This window comes from Cherax quadricarinatus, chromosome 59, assembly GCF_038502225.1.
Source record: "Cherax quadricarinatus isolate ZL_2023a chromosome 59, ASM3850222v1, whole genome shotgun sequence".
NCBI classification, from domain to species: Eukaryota; Metazoa; Arthropoda; class Malacostraca; order Decapoda; family Parastacidae; genus Cherax; species Cherax quadricarinatus.
This window is the reverse complement of record NC_091350.1, coordinates 4,373,910-4,392,741: the sequence shown is the minus strand read 5'-3', so window position 1 is coordinate 4,392,741 and position 18,832 is coordinate 4,373,910. Positions and strand designations below refer to the sequence as shown.

Here is an 18,832-nt window from a genome sequence, read left to right as displayed (position 1 = left end):
TAGAACTAGCTCCTGGAACGGAGTAAGTTCGAAATTTGAGGTTCCACTGTACGAGCAAATTGAGTTATCCTACCCTTTCAGCAGCATCATACTGTATTAAATGTACTGTACTGTATATACTATGTACCTGGACAGTAAATTTCACCATGGCCCCTATGAGGAAGTCTGAGGGGTTGTAAAATCAAGAATTTATTGCAGGTGATGGGTGGTTTAGGAGGTTTGACATTATGCCCTACCCAGAGGCATTGCTAGAGTTGGTGTCACCCGGGGCGGAATCTCTGTTGTCACCCGGGGCGGAATCTCTGTTGTCACCCAGGGCAGCATCTCTGGTGTCACCCCCATGAAATTCAAGGGTGGGAGGATGGGGGTTAAACTTCAGTTATGTCACTACTGCATGACCAGTGACTAATGTTTAACAATGAGAACATTTAAGGGCCATAAGCTGAACAGGAGAATACTTCTCAACTTTATTAATGATAAAATAAATAATCGTAGTAATCTTGAGAAACATAAACTCAAATACCACTTTGAGTACAGCCAACACATCCTACATTTATTATTCTTCAACAAAACAAAACAAAAAAAAAACTGAAAAATGAAGAAAAACATTGCAATATCAGAGAAACATTTGTTCTTATTTGAACTTGAGTACAGGTAGCATCTCAGTGAATCTGATCTTACATTTCCTTGCCTTCAATCCTGCAAAATCATCTACCACATCATCAAAATCAATGATTTTCCTTATTTAGGCTTATTTGTACTCTCTAATCATATAATAGGCTATATAGAAATGAAGGATTCTTCTCTTATGTTGGTGCAGCATTGTTTTTGGCATTAGTGTCACCACCTTTAGAGGCTCTATGGTGTCACCCCCTAAATGGCATCACCTGGGGCGGCCCCCCCCTCCTTACGACGCCTCTGGCCCTACCCAGTATGTTGGTAATTTTCTGAAGTTCGACTTGCATCCATTTTGACTTATGATCGGTTAGTTGGAACCACGCTTGGTTGTAAGTTGGAGTCTGCATAGCTTTTCTAGGTTGAACTCTTGGGCTAGTTTTGAGTTTTTAGATTTACAGTTCTGTGTATATAGAAGTGTTAGAAGACAATACAGCCTCTCCTCCCTTAGCGACATATTCGTTTACCAATGACTCAGGCTTATGACAGGCTCTTTGACCAGTATGCATACCTAAATAATGTATATTAGAGCTGATTTCTTGTATTCTGTTTAATACAATATACAGTACACTACTGTATAAATATTAAAAAAATATGCCAGAAATGTTTCAAATGGTGTAAAGGTGATTGATATTAAAACAATATCAAAGATGGTTAACACAAACCCGCTACCATTACAGTATGCTTCTAACTTAGCGATGAATTCGTTTACTGACGTGGTCTTAGGAATGGAATTCTGTCGTTAAGTGAGAAGAGGTTGTACGTACACGCCCGCCAGCTCACCCTACATCATTAATTGGTTCCAAGAGCCATGACATAACCCGGTTTTTGACATAAACCAGACATAGCACCTTAAAAGGACGACAGACACTGTTGGTAAACCCCAAAGAACACTAAAAACACATTTTTGTCATCATTTTTAAAGAATAATGAACGTGATTAAAATAATTATGACATAGGTGACATTGCTGAGTGACATAAAGTTGGACGTAATGACGTTTGTTGAACTGAAATTTACTCTAGAAAAGTGGCATAAAGACAAATTTGATGTAGGTCGAAATGATGTAAAGTGGAGTATGAGTCTATTTTTTCTTTTAACACACGGGCAGTCTCCCACCAAGGCAGGGTGAAACACCCCCCCCCCACCCCAAAAAAAAAAAAAAAAAAAAGAAATGCTTTCATAAAGTTTTTTAATTTTGCATTTAGTAATTTATACAGGAGAAGGGGTTACTAGCCCCATGTTCCCAGCATTTTAGTTGCCTCTTATGGTATTGCTTGGCTTACAGAGGAAGGATTCTTCTCCACTTCCCTACAGAGAACGATAAAATACATGTATATTAAAATTAAATACTATTAACATAATATAACCTGCTAAATAATTTTTCTTGTTAATACACTGTATTTACTGTTTCACTTATGTATTTACTAAAGATAAAAGCTCAAACAGATAGTTCAAGTGAATTGTTTTGTAAATCACTGTTGATCTGTTTTAATTTTTTTTTTTATCCACTGTGGTACCTCGGGATACAAACAATTATGTAAGTGTATTCATATAAATGCTTTTGTAAGTGTATTTTTGGGGGTCTGAAACGGATTAATCTAATTTATGTTATTCCTTATGGGAACAAATTCCTTCGGTATCAGCACTTGAACATCCTTCTGGAACGAATTAAGTTCGTATCCTGAGGTACCACTGTATCTTCAAATTTGGCTTGTTACTAACTTTTTTTTCAGATACTTTTTTATATATATATATCAGTTTCTTTCCCATTTTTACATAGGCAATAGCTCAAGTTTCTGGCATAGGTCACAGTGCTGCTGATTGGCTCAGAGGCTCGGATGTCCAAAAGTTTGCATCCCAGGTTGCAGCTGGACCACAGGTACTTTATACATAGTGTGTGCATGTGCGCACAGGTGCTTGTGTGGCATGTGTGCATACATGTGCATGTGTGTGTGTGTATTTATATTGGACAATGCCAGGGTAAAATAACCAATTTTTTTTAATTAACTTCAAGACAAGACAACCAGTGTCTAATACCATATTGTGTAAAATTATATAAATAAAAATGTGCTCAGGTGTGGTAGTGTTGTCGCTTAGTGAATAATGGAATAATTCAAACAAATTTTGTTATTGTAAAAGTATGTAATGTGTAGGTAATTGTCATTTAGGGATGTGTACTTTTGCATCAGTTGCAGTGCTCATGGAGACTGCACTTCCTGCTCTGCCACATAGTAAACAGATTGTAATAACATGATTGCAAATGAATCATGGAACTGGTTAATGCACTAGCCTGCAAGTTTTAGGACACTCTTGCCATTGGCTCAAACCCCACCCATTCCGTGGTTATTAAAATGGTTATTTACATCTTGGGAAATAGATACAAATTAATGTTTTTTTTTATATAAAACTAAATCATATGGAGCTATGTTAATTTCAGAAATAGCAAAAACAATAGCTGTTTGGAGAATGGCATTTAAAAAATTAAGCCTATAGTTTGTTATCATTGATTTCAGGTTTCTGCTCCTGGCCCCATCCCCATTCCCGGAGCTACATACACAGACATGCCAATTTCAAACATTCGCAATGTTATAGCAAAGAGACTATGCTTGTCCAAACAGGTGAGTAAAAAGTTAGTTTTCACTGAAGTAAAAAACAAATGTGTTTATTAGGGCATACACGAGGTGTTTTTCAGTGTGCTGTGAAGGTTATCCCTGGAGATTTTTGTTTGTTGTAATGTAAGATGCAGTACATTAGTTATAATAGCCAACGTTTTCTTGAATTCTGTATTTTCTGATGCTCGGAAACTTGACGTTTAGTGTCGTAAATCTTCATGAATTTACCGATATACCGCATGGACAATCATCTTTTTCATTAACAAAGAGCACTACGGCTGGAATAATTTTCAAATAATCCACATTTTGGAGAGAGTACTTTGGTCTGCCATCATTAGGTCGTGAGTTTGACTTGATAATGGTAAAGGATTGACAAAATGTTTAACCATTCCTTTCCAGAGTTTAGATAAGTTATTAATTCACTTCAACTTTCATTTCCAGCACTGTGTCCTCTTTTGGTAAATGAACTTTATTTGTCTTCTATGAATAATTACATCGTTGTGTAAGTGGGGAGCAATGATAAAAGCTTCGGAGGCTTCTTTCTTTATTTGCGAGATCGTGGGTACACAGGCAGTGTGTTTGTGCTCAGGCCCCGAGGGGGCCATACCCAGCGAGGGAGAGAGGAGTGGCAGGTGTCGACTCTGGGTTACATTAGCATCAAGTGAGAGAGAGGCAGGTCTGGGCATACCCACCCAGAGACCTGCCCCCTAGTGGGAACTAAGGGAACTAGGCATGTAGGCTTACAGTCTACATATTAGCCCAAATCTGTATCTCCTGAGGTTAATACATCATTTAATTACATAAATTAATTGATAAAAGCATGTCTTACTAATTCATGGTATGTAGTAATCCTGTGACTTGAGACTACTTTCTTTCCTTTCTTTCAACACACTGGCTGTATCCCACCGAGGAGGGGTGGCCCAAAAGGAAAAACGAAAGTTTCTCCTTTTACATTTAGTAATATATACAGGAGAAGGAGTTACTAGCCCCTTGCTCCCGGCATTTCAGTCGCCTCTTACAACACGCATGGCTTATGGAGGAAGAATTCTGTTCCACTTCCCCATGGAGGTAAGAGGAAATAAGCAAGAACAAGAACTAGAAAGAAAATAGAAGAAAACCCAAAGGGGTGTGTATATATGTGCTTGTACATGTATGTGTAGTGTGACCTAAGTGTAAGTAGAAGTAGCAAGATGTACCTGAAATCTTGCATGTGTATGAGACAGAAAAAAAAAAGACACCAGCAATCCTACCATCGTGTAAAACAATTACAGGCTTCAGTTTTACACTCACTTGGCAGGACGGTAGTACCTCCCTGGGTGGTTGCTGTCTACCAACCCACTACCTAGGACTTGAGACTACATGAGCATTATATATGGCCCCCCTCCCTCATCATGAGCACTGTGGGGAAGGGTTCATGACCCCACTTGCTCTTCCCCTATCACAAATCTCTTATCACTTTTTTCGGGACGGATATTGGCTGTTTGGAGTGACATCTAAACTGTCGTATCTGGGTACCTCAACAAAAACAGTGATTTTGTGCCAGTGATGGTGAAAGGTTGAATGATTGTGAAAGTGTTTCTTTCTCTTTTGGGTCACCTGCGTTGGTGGGAGACTGCCGACGCGTTAAAAAATAAATTAACAGGACTTGTTAGGATATTCTGCTTTGTATCCCAAGGTTGAGACTAGCAGTCATGAAGTCTTCAGACCTGGAAAAATTTGGAGTCCGGTGTCAAGGAAGTTGTGATGAAATTAAACCTTCAATGTTCCATCATCCAAATAATGGAGGGATCAGGATGTGCTGATGGTTTGTTATATATAGACCCTTTCTAAATTTTACTCCTGTGAACTTTTACCACAACTTGCAGTGTTTTATGAATTTTTGAAAGCAAGTCTAAAGAGTCTTGAACTACAATATGCATTAATAATGTAGATTTCTTTGGATTTTTCATATGATATTTTTACACTGCTTCATATCACAATTGCTTTCTCCCCTTGGAAAGTGGTTAGAGCTCACTGATTTGTTACTTGAGAATAATGAAGAGTTCTGTTGGTTAGAGGCAGTGTCAACAGTTTCAAGTGCCCTGATTGGGTTCTGGGTTCTTCCAGATGTGAGCCCTGGATGGGACCAAGTTAATAGACATAGTAATAAACATTCTGACTTGGGGGTGAGACTGCAGATACCTGCAGTGCTAGCATCAGCATCTCATAGACATGAACACTATAGATAGAAAGTGGTGATAGGTTTCAAGTGGAGGAGAGATGTGACAATCATAATGTAGAACTGTATTTTGGCAGAGGTGTGGAGGTCTGTTTAAAAATGCTTTAACTACTGTATCTTTTATCCTGGAGATGCTTCTGCAAACAGCAGCTTAGAATGTATTTGTTTCTGTCATAAATGTTTATTCAGTACAAAATATGCATCATACAATAATTCTACATTCTTTATCAATTTTTCTTTGGCTAGAGCATCCCGCATTACTACCTAAGCATAGACGTGTGTATGGACGAGGTGTCACAACTACGACAAGAATTTAATAAACTCTTGGAGAAAGAGGGTATAAAAATTTCCTTCAATGACTTCATCATCAAGGCTTCTGCGCTGGCATGCAAGAAGATCCCCGAAGCTAACTCCTCGTGGCTGGACACTGTAATCAGGCAGTATGTGGAGTAATGTGTATGAATTTTGTAGTATTTTTTTTATCATATCAATCATTTGTATATTTTTATATATTCCAGTGTAATATGGTGAAATAATTTTTTTTTTTTATTAACACGTCGGCCGATTCCCACCAAGGCAGGGTGGCCCGAAAAAGAAACTTTCATCATCATCACTCCATCACTGTCTTGCCAGAGGGGTGCTTTACACTACAGTTATAAAACTGCAACATTAACACCCCTCCTTCAGAGTGCAGACACTGTACTTCCCATCTCCAGGACTCAAGTCCGGCCTACCGGTTTCCCTGAATCTCTTCATAAATGTTACTTTGCTCACACTCCAACAGCACGTCAAGTATTAAAAACCATTCGTCTCCATTCACTCCTATCAAATACGCTTATGCACGCTTGCTGGAAGTCCAAGCCCCTCGCACACAAAACTTCCTTTATCCCCTCCTTCCAACGCTTTCTGGGCTGACCCCTACCCTGCCTTCCCTCCACTACAGATTTATACACTTTTGAAGTCATTCTGTTTTGTTCCATTCTCTCTACATGTCCGAACCACCTCAACAACCCCTCCTCAGCCGTCTGGATAATAGTTTTGGTAATCCCACACCTTCTCCTAATTTCTAAACTATAAATTCTCTGCATTATATTCACACCACATATTGCCCTCAGACATGACATCTCCACTGCCTCCAGCCTTCTCCTCGCTGCAACATTCATCACCCATGCTTCACACCCAGACAAGAGTGTTGGTACAACTATACTCTCATACATTCCCCTCTTTGCTTCCACAGACAAAGTTCTTTGTCTCCACAGACTCCTAACTGCACCACTCACCCTTTTCCCCTCATCAATTCTATGATTCACCTCCTCCTCCATAAACCCATCTTCTGACACGTCCACTTCTAAATATCTGAGTACATTCACCTCCTCCACACTCTCCCTCCAATTTGATATTCAATCTTTCACCACCTAATCTGAAATAATTTTATACAGAAAAAATACTATAAGTTGTTTGTATTCTGCATGTATTGTGTGTATTAAATTTTCATCCATTCTTTAACCTGTAAACGGTCCAAGCAGATCTACGTTCACATGTGTAGTGCTACAAAAGTAGATCTACGTTTTTTTTACATATTTTCAAATACAGTGGACCCCCGGTTAACGATTTTAATCCGTGCAAGAGGGCTCATCGTTATGCGAAATAATCGTTATGCGAATGAATTTTCCCCATAAGAAATAATGGAAATAAAATTAATCCGTGCAAGACGCCCAAAAGTATGAAAAAAATTTTTTTTTACCACATGAAATGTTAATTTTAATACACACAAACTGAAAAAGGCATGCACAATTACATGACACTTACTTTTATTGAAGATCTGGTGATGATTGATGGGATGGGAGGAGGGGAGAGCATTATCTTCTTACTGTTTAGAAGGGGAATCCCCTTCCATTAGGACTTGAGGTAGCAAGTCCTTTTCTGGGGTTACTTCCCTTCTTCTTTTAATGCCACTAGGACCAGCTTGAGAGTCACTGGACCTCTGTCGCACAACAAATCTGTCCATAGAGCTCTGTACCTCCCGTTCCTTCAAGACTTTCCTAAAATGGGCCATAACATTGTCATTGAAATAGTCACAAGCACGGCTTGCAACAGCTGTGTCAGGGTGATTTTCATCTATAAAGGTTTGCAGTTCAACCCACTCTGCACACATTTCCTTAATCTTTGAAGTAGGCACAATGGATTCCACAACTGGCATAGGCTTCTCAGGGTTAGCCCCAAACCCTTCAAAATCTTTCTTAATTTCCATACTAATTCTCACCCTTTTTACCACAGGGTTGGCACTAGAAGCTTTCTTGGGGCCCATGGTCACTTATTTTCCAGAAACAGCACCGAAAATACTGTAATAATACGAAATATTCCGAGTGTATGCTTGGATGTTACCGCGGAGGCTGGCTGGTAAACAATGGGACGGAGCGGCACATGTGAGGCTGGCTGAGGGCACATTGGACGCGTCTCGGACGAAAATCGGTATGCGGGTTTTTAATCGGTATGCGGGGCAAAAATTTTGCGATAAAAGTAATCGTTATGCGGAAAAATCGCTATGCGATGCCATCGTTATGCGGGGGTCCACTGTATAACAAAAAAAAAGTAGATCCAAGTTTTTTACACATTTTCAAATGTAAAAAAACAAAAAGATCTACTTTTTTTACATACTTTCAAATGTTGAAAAAACGTATATATACGTTTGGACCGTTTACGGGTTAAAGGTAGAGGTTAATTCTCACTGTACAGTGAGTGGCAGAAACTAGTTGAGTTGCTACACTCATTATATACATATACTGTAATGAGTTGTTGCACTCATTATATACATATACTGTAATGAGTTGCTACACTCATTATTTACATATACTGTAATGAGTTGCTACACTCATTATATACATATACTGTACATATTGTGGGGATGTTGCGGGAGAAGTTAATCTGTATTGTGATGTCAGCACAGGGGGGGGACAGGTTTCGAAGACTTATGTTGTATCATGAATATGATGTAATTTGATGTGATTTATTATGATGCATACATTATTCTCCTGAATACTGTATAATTTGATAAATCTAATTGATTGCTTGGATGATTAATGTGTCCTACAAATTGATTAATATTTTTGGCAGATATAATAATGTAGATGTGAGTGTCGCAGTCAGTACAGATCGTGGCCTCATCACCCCCATAGTATTTAAAGCAGAACAAAAAGGCCTTGCTACCATTGCCAGTGATGTCAAGGCTCTTGCAGCAAAGGCTAGAGAAGGAAAACTCCAGCCTCATGAGTTTCAGGTGTGTAATATGTTAATGTGGTTATTAAAAATTACAGTGGTACCTTGGGATACAAATAGCTCAAAACTCTAACAATTATGTAAATGTATTTATGTAAGTGCTTTTGTAAGTGTATTTTTGGGGGTCTGAAACGGATTATTCTAATATACATTATTCCTTATGGGAACAAATTCGTTCGGTATCAGCACTCGAACAGCCATCTGGAACGAATTAAGTTCATATCCAGAGGTACCACTAAATTAATGTATAGCAGTGGCCGCACATGTGAAGAGTTTCTTGGCACCTCTGTGCAGCTTGTTTTGTCAGATCCTGTTAGCAAATGCCTCTTGATTAATTAGACTATTTATTGGAGATCATGTAGAATTCATTTTAAGTCTATTTTTCAGTACCTAAGCTGTTCCCATTACTATTTTCCTTTTAGAAAGCCCTACTTTGAGTACAGTCGCACACCGACTGTTTGTTTGAGACTTATTTATTTCAACTTTAACTTTCCTTGTTATTTCATGAGTACAGATGTCAAATAGTTTCACTTTTCTGATAGAACCCCTCAGCCTGGTAGTATTTTATGACCCATATAGGTTGGGCTTGTTTTGTCACTCATGTTGCAACTATAGATGCTTTCTCATGTCATTTCAGATCACTATAAGGCATTACGAGCTATGCAGATATTTCACTCCACATCCCAACATGCTTCATATACAGCAATGCTTATTTTTTCTCCCCCTCTCTCCCCTCCTGACATTTAGGACAATAAACATGCAGGCTCAGCTGGTCAGTTGGCTATTCACAATCTGTATATCCACCAGAGTGGAGGGGATTTTTCCTCTCAAATTATTTTTAAGCACACTCTCTGTAACTCTAAAACCTCTGACAACAGCGTTGATCTGAATTTCAGAACAACAAAATGATTTCCATCAAATTGCAGTTGGATTCCTGGCAAATTTCTTGCCATTACTGTTGAGTGTGGGAAATTGTGCTCGCATGATTACAAATCGGACATGCGTGAATACCATATGGAAAGATGACTGGTTCCTTTGGGCAAGGATTACGTCATCGGAATTCGTAATATTCGGAATAAGTAACATTTTTTTCGTCAAAATATTGGCTCGGTGATCATCGTTGAACTCGGTATTAGTCATTCGCCCCCAAACATGCCCGTGCTGCCCGAGCAGTCCGACACACCATTTACAGCCAGTATGCCATTGTTTATCAGCCAGTGAAAACAATCACACGCATTCATACGATATATTTTGTATTATTCCATTCTTTTTAGTGCTTGCAACTGCTAAATAAGCCACCATGGGCCCAAAGAAAGCTTCTAGTGCCAGCCAGCCCTTTGGTAAAGGGCTGAGAGAGGGGGAGAATGTGCCCTTTTCAGTGATTCTGCAATATGTACGATACTAAAGCAGAAGGAGTTGATAAAGACTATAGCGCCAGCCAGCGATAAAATGTAGCGTTAACAGTGTAGCAAGTAAGTTAAGCGATTAATAGATAGAAAAAGGTCAGCACAAAAGTGACTCCTCCATTGTTGTTGGAGGTATATAGGGCTACTGACTAACACCACCGCCTCTGGTGCCTCTTGCTGCCGCCTTCACCACCACTATGTAAGGCTTATCTTTCAGTGGCCCTTATACACCCAGCAACAAACAACACACCACCACTCATGACATTCTTAATGCCATATTTTATTCATTCTAGAGTATATATCATGTTTCTATGTTATTAATATTGTTTATTATGGCATAGTAGGTGAATTGTGCTAGATAAATAAGCCGTAGAGCTGATATTAGTGTCATATTGAAGAACTATCTTGTCCTGTCTCTCAACACAGTTCCTAACATATGCCAGAAACAAACATCTCTGGAACAATTTTTTGAGTGACAGGGGTCCAGTGACTCTCAAGCTGGTCCTAGTGGTATCAAAAAACAAAGAAGGGAAGTAACCCAGGATAAGGGCTTGGTACCTGAAGTCTTTATGAAAGAGGATTCCCCTTCCAAACAATTGTAAACTCCTCCATCCTCTCCTCTCCTCCCGTCTTCTATACATCACCATGTCTTCAATAAAGGTAAGTGTGATGTTATTATTGTTTTATTCTTCATGTATCATTGGTTTCTGTGTAGGTAAATGTATATTTCCTAGGTAGTAGGTTGGTAGACAGCAACCGCCCAGGGAGGTACTACCGTCCTGCCAAGTGAGTGTAACACGAAAGCCTGTAATTGTTTTACATGATGGTAGAATTGCTGGTGTCCTTTTTTCTGTCTCATGAACATGCAAAATTTCAGGTACGTCTTGCTACTTCTACTTACACTCAGGTCACACTACACATACATGTACAAGCGTATATATACATACCCCTCTGGGTTTTCTTCGATTTTCTTTCTAGTTCTTGTTCTTGTTTATTTCCTCTTATCTCCATGGGGAAGTGGAACAGAATTCTTCCTCCGTAAGCCATGCGTGTTGTAAGAGGCGACTAAAATGCCGGGAGCAAGGGGCTAGTAACCCCTTCTCCTGTATATATTACTAAATTTGAAAGGAGAAACTTTGGTTTTTTCTTTTGGGCCACCCTGCCTCGGTGGGATACGGCCGGTGTGTTGAAAGAAAGAAAGAAATGTATATTTCATGTAGAAAACATTAAACATTTTTTTTTAAAACTTTAGGGTGTCTGAAATGGATTAATTGGATTTCCGTTATTCCTTATGGGGAAAATTAATTCGGAATTCGTCAGATTCGAGTTTAGTCACTCTCTCTGGAACGGATTAATTATGAAAACCGGGGGTCCACTGTATTAATGAACTGTTCTATCAGAGAACACAGAGGCTTCACTTTTAATATTGCCCTAATAGGCTCTGACTGTCTTTCTTGCTGAATGTTCTACCTTTAGCATAGTCTTCCTTTCTGATACAGCAGAAACTAGAGTACCACCTATAGCATTAAGTTTTCACCCTCGTTAATCCCTACCCTTACGACCCATTCCAGTGCTGCTCTGTACATCTCATACAAGTTAAACGATTGTGTTTTTGCTATAATAATCTGGCTCGTGCAATTCACCTGTGAGTTGCATATATATATATATATATATACATATATATATATATATATATATATATATATATATATATATATATATATATATATATATATATACATATATAGTACATGCTTTCATTATATGTCATCATAATTACCTTTCAACTTTCAGGGTGGCACATTCTCCGTCTCAAATCTGGGTATGTTTGGTGTGAAGAACTTCAGCGCTATTATTAACCCTCCACAGTCCTGTATTCTGGCTGTGGGAGGAACTGAGAAGAGGCTCGTTGTTGATGAAGAGTCTGAGCAAGGGTAAGAGTGATGCAGTCTTGAATAAGACACATTGCCATGGCTAGAACAATTCACAAATAACCTGCTCCTGGGAGAGAAAGCTTATGATATTTCGGTCCATCCTCAACCATTGTTAACCTTTTGACTGTCGCAACCCCCAATCCTGAGGTGTCTCCTGGTGTTGCAAAATTTTAAAAAAAAAAAAAATTATTTTTTCTTATGAAATGATAGAGAATCTTTTCCCGATTGTAATGGCACCGAAAAAAAAAACGAAATTTGATGGAAAACTGACGGAATTATGCTCTCGCAAAGTTAGCGACCTCGGCGCTGTTTACAAATCGGAGATTTCGCCCACTTTGAGCCCTATTTTCGGCTAATTCCGTTGTTCCAGTTGCCCAAACTCATAGCTATTTCTTTAGATCTCCATTTTTTCTATCGATTGAGTACAAGAAACTGCCCATTTACCGACTTCAACTACCTAATAATGTGGTCAGAAATTTGCAATTTGGCCAATTTCACGAAAACTAAAAAGTATGACAATTTCAAAATAAGGTCCAGAATGAACAATGCAGACATTCCTGGCTCTAAAATAACATTTTCTTTGCTCATCAATCATGTCTCCAGGCCCCTCTGATATTACTCTTGCTTTCTATTTTGAATTTTCATTCAAACAAAAAATAGAAGACTTACTATTATGCAGACTACTGCAATACTGTAATAATTGTATAAATAACATCAACCCATTCATGACTGCATATTAGAATGGCTAGTTGGACATTTATTGGACAATGGCATCATTTGTTTACTTTTGAACATTGGCAAAAATCAAACATTTCTCCTACTTTGAGCTCCATTTCTAGGTTCTTTTTATAGTAAAATCAATCAAAATCACCTCTATTTCTATAATATGTTTTCCATTCTATCAAATGAGACCAAGAAAACGAGAATACAACCATAAATACTATACGAAAATAGACCACAAAGTCGGCATTTTAATTAAAAAAACGGTCGGAGTTTTTTTTTTCTCATTATGCACTGCGTACTCCAGGATTTTTTTTATATGGTGCACACTGACCACACAGACCCATTCTCTCACATGTGGGCCTACCAGCTTTCTCCTGCTTGATTTGAAGCCGCTAGAATTTATGTGGTGGAGGTACGTGAGGCATTACGTAGAATGAAAGGGGGTAAAGCAGCTGGAACTGATGGGATCATGACAGAAATGTTAAAAGCAGGGGGGGATATAGTGTTGGAGTGGTTGGTACTTTTGTTTAATAAATGTATGAAAGAGGGGAAGGTACCTAGGGATTGGCGGAGAGCATGTATAGTCCCTTTATATAAAGGGAAAGGGGACAAAAGAGATTGTAAAAATTATAGAGGAATAAGTTTACTGAGTATACCAGGAAAAGTATACGGTAGAGTTATAATTGAAAGAATTAGAGGTAAGACAGAATGTAGAATTGCGGATGAGCAAGGAGGCTTCAGAGTGGGTAGGGGATGTGTAGATCAAGTTTTTACATTGAAGCATATATGTGAACAGTATTTAGATAAAGGTAGGGAAGTTTTTATTGCATTTATGGATTTAGAAAAGGCATATGATAGAGTGGATAGAGGAGCAATGTGGCAGATGTTGCAAGTTTATGGAATAGGTGGTAAGTTACTAAATGCTGTAAAGAGCTTTTATGAGGATAGTGAGGCTCAGGTTAGAGTGTGTAGAAGAGAGGGAGAATACTTCCCGGTAAAAGTAGGTCTTAGACAGGGATGTGTAATGTCACCATGGTTGTTTAATATATTTATAGATGGGGTTGTAAAAGAAGTAAATGCTAGGGTGTTCGGGAGAGGGGTGGGATTAAATTATGGGGAATCAAATTCAAAATAGGAATTGACACAGTTACTTTTTGCTGATGATACTGTGCTTATGGGAGATTCTAAAGAAAAATTGCAAAGGTTAGTGGATGAGTTTGAGAATGTGTGTAAAGGTAGAAAGTTGAAAGTGAACATAGAAAAGAGTAAGGTGATGAGGGTATCAAATGATTTAGATAAAGAAAAAATGGATATCAAATTGGGGAGGAGGAGTATGGAAGAAGTGAATGTTTTCAGATACTTGGGAGTTGACGTGTCGGCGGATGGATTTATGAAGGATGAGGTTAATCATAGAATTGATGAGGGAAAAAAGGTGAGTGGTGCATTGAGGTATATGTGGAGTCAAAAAACGTTATCTATGGAGGCAAAGAAGGGAATGTATGAAAGTATAGTAGTACCAACACTCTTATATGGGTGTGAAGCTTGGGTGGTAAATGCAGCAGCGAGGAGATGGTTGGAGGCAGTGGAGATGTCCTGTCTTAGGGCAATGTGTGGTGTAAATATTATGCAGAAAATTCGGAGTGTGGAAATTAGGAGAAGGTGTGGAGTTAATAAAAGCATTAGTCAGAGGGCAGAAGAGGGGTTGTTGAGGTGGTTTGGTCATTTAGAGAGAATGGATCAAAGTAGAATGACATGGAAAGCATATAAATCTATAGGGGAAGGAAAGAGGGGTAGGGGTCGTCCTTGAAAGGGTTGGAAAGAGGGGGTAAAGGAGGTTTTGTGGGCGAGGGGCTTGGACTTCCAGCAAGCGTGCATGAGCATGTTAGATAGGAGTGAATGGAGACGAATGATACTTGGGACCTGACGATCTGTTGGAGTGTGAGCAGGGTAATATTTAGTGAAGGGATTCAGGGAAACCGGTTATTTTCATATAGTCGGACTTGAGTCCTGGAAATGGGAAGTACAATGCCTGCACTTTAAAGGAGGGGTTTGGGATATTGGCAGTTTGGAGGGATATGTTGTGTATCTTTATACGTATATGCTTCTAAACTGTTGTATTCTGAGCACCTCTGCAAAAGCAGTGATAATGTGTGAGTGTGGTGAAAGTGTTGAATGATGATGAAAGTATTTTCTTTTTGGGGATTTTCTTTCTTTTTTGGGTCACCCTGCCTCGGTGGGAGACGACCAACTTGTTGGAAAAAAAAAAAAAAGTGGGGAATTATCACTTTTTCACTGGTGGGAAGCACTTCATGGCTTCTCTTAGGCTTTAAAGAACTGTACTTTGGTGTTATTACTGAGCGAAATTTTGGGTTATTTTTGGGCCACAGTAAACCCTGGATAACTGAAACCGTGGAAATTGAACCCATGGGGTTCTACTGTATATATTTTTTTTCCTTTTGTGTTTTCTGCACGGCTAATTATCTCTATTAATTTTTTTTCAGGTTCCGTGTTGCTCACATTATGTCAGTCACGTTAAGTTGTGACCATCGCACGGTAGACGGTGCTGTTGGGGCACAGTGGTTGGCAGCATTCAAAAAATATTTAGAAAAGCCATCAACTATGATATTGTAAATCGGTTGTCTGAGGGGGTTAGAATAGTAGAACATTATTTATTTTTTAATCATGTCAAAGTAGACGAGCTGAAAACTTTGTTGTAAATATATATTATCCATGCAGGAAGCTTTGCATTTCTGCATTATTGCCAGTAGGATGCATACTGATGCCCTCCTACACTCATGCACATTCATATATTTATACATTTTGTTATGGTGTTTGTTAAATTCTTGGTTATAAGCCTTTCAGAAAGTTCCACATTTTCTAAAGAGTTATTGATTGTAAATATATTTGTAAATTCTCTACTACTTTATATGATTACCCTCTATTAATTAGGCCTTTTTTAACTAGGGTAAATAGCGAATATTTTTTTAAAAGGGATATACTACATTGAGATGTTGGACGTATTGTTTTTTATCTATGCACACAATGCAACAGTCGGTCATTTGTATTATCTTGTATAACATGTAGAATAAAAGGAAGTATATTGCCCCATCAGATGGATTTACAGTTGAAAAGATGTAGAAATATGTAGTTAAGAGTTTTCTTAGTTACAAAAAGAATTGTGCTCATGTGAATATTGGAAAAATGTAAATAAGAGTTAAATGCCGTATATATTACTTCAAATGACTGGTATATGATATTAAATTGCAAATTTAAGTATTATATGAGTTGATATTAATTCCGGGGGTTTACATTAAGTTGTCAAAGGTTGCTTTCACCTTCATCGCTGTGGTTGTTTCACGTAACAAACATCGTCACTCCAGACATTACAAGTTACAGGACTTATCTACCTATATGTTTGAATGAACCATTTCCTGTATCAAGGAGGGCCTTTGATGTTACTGTCAATCTGTGTCTTGCCATTTGCCCCAAAAGTTGTGGGGTATAATGCTAGCCAATGTATGTTGCTGTGTTAGGATCATTTACAACTCCTGGAGGAGTGACTGGGGCTCGGCTTTTGTGCTGGACGGCACTGCATGATTTTGCAGTTTTCTGTTGTTTGTTGGTTATTGAATAAAGTTCAGAATGAAGAATTAAGCTGCTACATTTGTTTGACAGAGTACAACTTGCCTTTGTAATGTGTTCAAAAGACATTGTATATTCTGCATTTTGGAAAATGCACAATAAATACCCAAGTGCCTTTTGCATTTACACACGTCTTTGGAGGAGCTAGAAGCTGTGTGTAAATGCCCATAAGAGATTGGGTGTTTTTCTGGTGTTTTTTCCATATACAATAAATCCTTGATTTAATGGAACCCAGTTTAATGTACAAGACTTAAGAAATGTGGGGGCAAAATCCACTTGGTCAGTTAATTTGGAAGCAAATGACAAAGTTCATTGCTTACAGAATTGTCCGATTGTGGCAATCATGGCAATAAAATCTTGCCTCTGCCCACAACAAAAACTTATTGATCATTTGCTCCCGTTTTTATTAGTTTAAGTCTGGGGTTTAATGTACATACATAATACATATATGCAGTACATTTGTAAACAGGCAATCTCAAAATAGAGAACAAGCCAAAGACTTCCATTCCCATGTTGCTTGTTCTGCATACATATTTTAACATGGCTGTTTCTCACCGAGGCAGGGTGACCTGAAAAAAAGAAAGAAAATTTTTCTTTTTACATTCAGTAATTTATACAGGAGAAGGGGTTACTATCCCCTTACTTCCAGCATTTTAGTCTTTTAAAACATGCATGGCTTACAGAGAAAGGATTCTTCTCCACTTACCCATGGTGGGAATATTTGCAGGTTAGAAGAACATTTGAAATGCAGTCGTCGTGCCTATGTCAAGACAACGATGGAGTGAATGATGGTGAAAGTTTTTTTTTCAAGTTCTCTTACCTCAGTGGGGGACAGTCAGTGCATTAAAAAAATAGTCATGCATTTTTTTAGGTATTTCTTACAATCACTGCATTTTATTTAAGATTTTGTACCTATTTAGCACTGATGAGGATATCACTTAAAATTTCTCCTGGTTTAACTGGCAAATGGTGCCAACAATGAGACGGTTCATGGATCACGCCTTTAGTTTAGTGTTATTTGGCTTGACACTGAATTTCTTTAAGCTGAAATGAGTGGAACATAAGAAAGATTTACTCTGCAAATGCACTCTTCATAATTCATTGATAAATGTTGCTGTGGTCATGTCCCCAGTTTTTTCCTGGCCGTTTTAAAGATCCAAATGTCTGGGAAGAAAAGGTGTAAGATATTGTATATTCAGATGTTATATACACAAATAAAATTTGTGTTATACAAGGTATTTGATTCTTTACCTTGTAGGTTTTTATATTTTAGAATCCTAATCTAGTTTAAAAATGCGAAGTTAATAATTATTGTTTTCCCACTTTATGTGAATTCGCTTTTATTCTGCAACTCGTTTTTATCACATTCTAAATGTCTCGCGGGGGTTCATTGCCTTAGCAAAAGGGTTCTCTAATGCAAAAGTTGACTTGTCCTCCCTTTCCTTGAATCTGATTGCCCTTCATTCACCAGATGCTGCACGACCCATACGGATCAGTGTTCCCCCTGTAAGTACATCCAAATTCAAACTCCTATCAGCTGTGCCTGGTATGGCCATATACTTCAAGACTTACACCCTACAGTATTAATGTAATTACCTCCCAGACCTCTAGGCACTATAATCCTCCATAGATTTTATAACACATCAGTACCATCATTTCTGAATTCATTATCTCAATTTATCCATTGGTTTTTCACCTAAATAATAATTCACAAATCATACATTTGTAATTATTTATTATAAAATACAGTAATTGTAGTCATTATATTAGTAAAGACAAAATCTCTTAATTTAAAGAAATTTAAATGATAATGGCCTCTTCAAGGGGGGGCTCCTTGGCGTGGTGAAGAGGCTCTTGGTCTGAGGAATTAGACCTGTCGGTCTACTTCCTCAGACCGAACCTAATTACCCCCCAATCCCCGTTCCCTATCCCATCCTCCCCTTTTTCCTTTCCTCCTCCTCCTCCCCACCCCTCCCTTTTGCCCTTCCTTTTTGGCCTTTTATTTTTTTTTTTTTTTCTCCCACAGGCACGCTAGTTCCTAGGTAGGGGAAAGGGTACCGGGGTCCATCCCATTCCGTTGAGGTTCTTGGCGGTGGCGTAGTTTGCCGTGGAATCTGGATTGCCTGGGGATGTCCTGATCCCTCTCCGGTATCCCGGAGGGTGGCTTTGGGTGTGTCTCGGGCGACGGGTGTATCTCTGGAAGCCACCTTTCGGATTCCGGGGGTGGTGGCCGAAGGAGGTATGCTTTGTGGCGGATTTCCGGCTGCCCTCTCTTTTGTCCACCGAGGTAGCTCGGCAGATGTGAGGTTGCTATCCCGGATTGCCAGTTTACCGGCATGATGGGT

At 38.7% G+C, this 18,832-nt stretch overlaps 1 protein-coding gene across 1 annotated transcript in view; it reads left to right on the top strand.

The window, feature by feature from the left end:
- The window catches only part of muc (dihydrolipoamide S-acetyltransferase muc), a 37,351-nt gene extending 19,630 nt beyond the window's left edge, over positions 1-17,721 (top strand). The window contains exons 5-10 of the mRNA XM_053791222.2: positions 2,457-2,555; positions 3,190-3,294; positions 5,753-5,946; positions 8,621-8,783; positions 11,983-12,122; positions 15,347-17,721. Of these exons, the coding sequence (XP_053647197.2) occupies positions 2,457-2,555; positions 3,190-3,294; positions 5,753-5,946; positions 8,621-8,783; positions 11,983-12,122; positions 15,347-15,476 (831 nt within the window). The 3' untranslated portion in view covers positions 15,477-17,721. The remainder of the gene's footprint in view (positions 1-2,456; positions 2,556-3,189; positions 3,295-5,752; positions 5,947-8,620; positions 8,784-11,982; positions 12,123-15,346) is intronic.
- Positions 17,722-18,832: the final 1,111 nt, after the last annotated feature.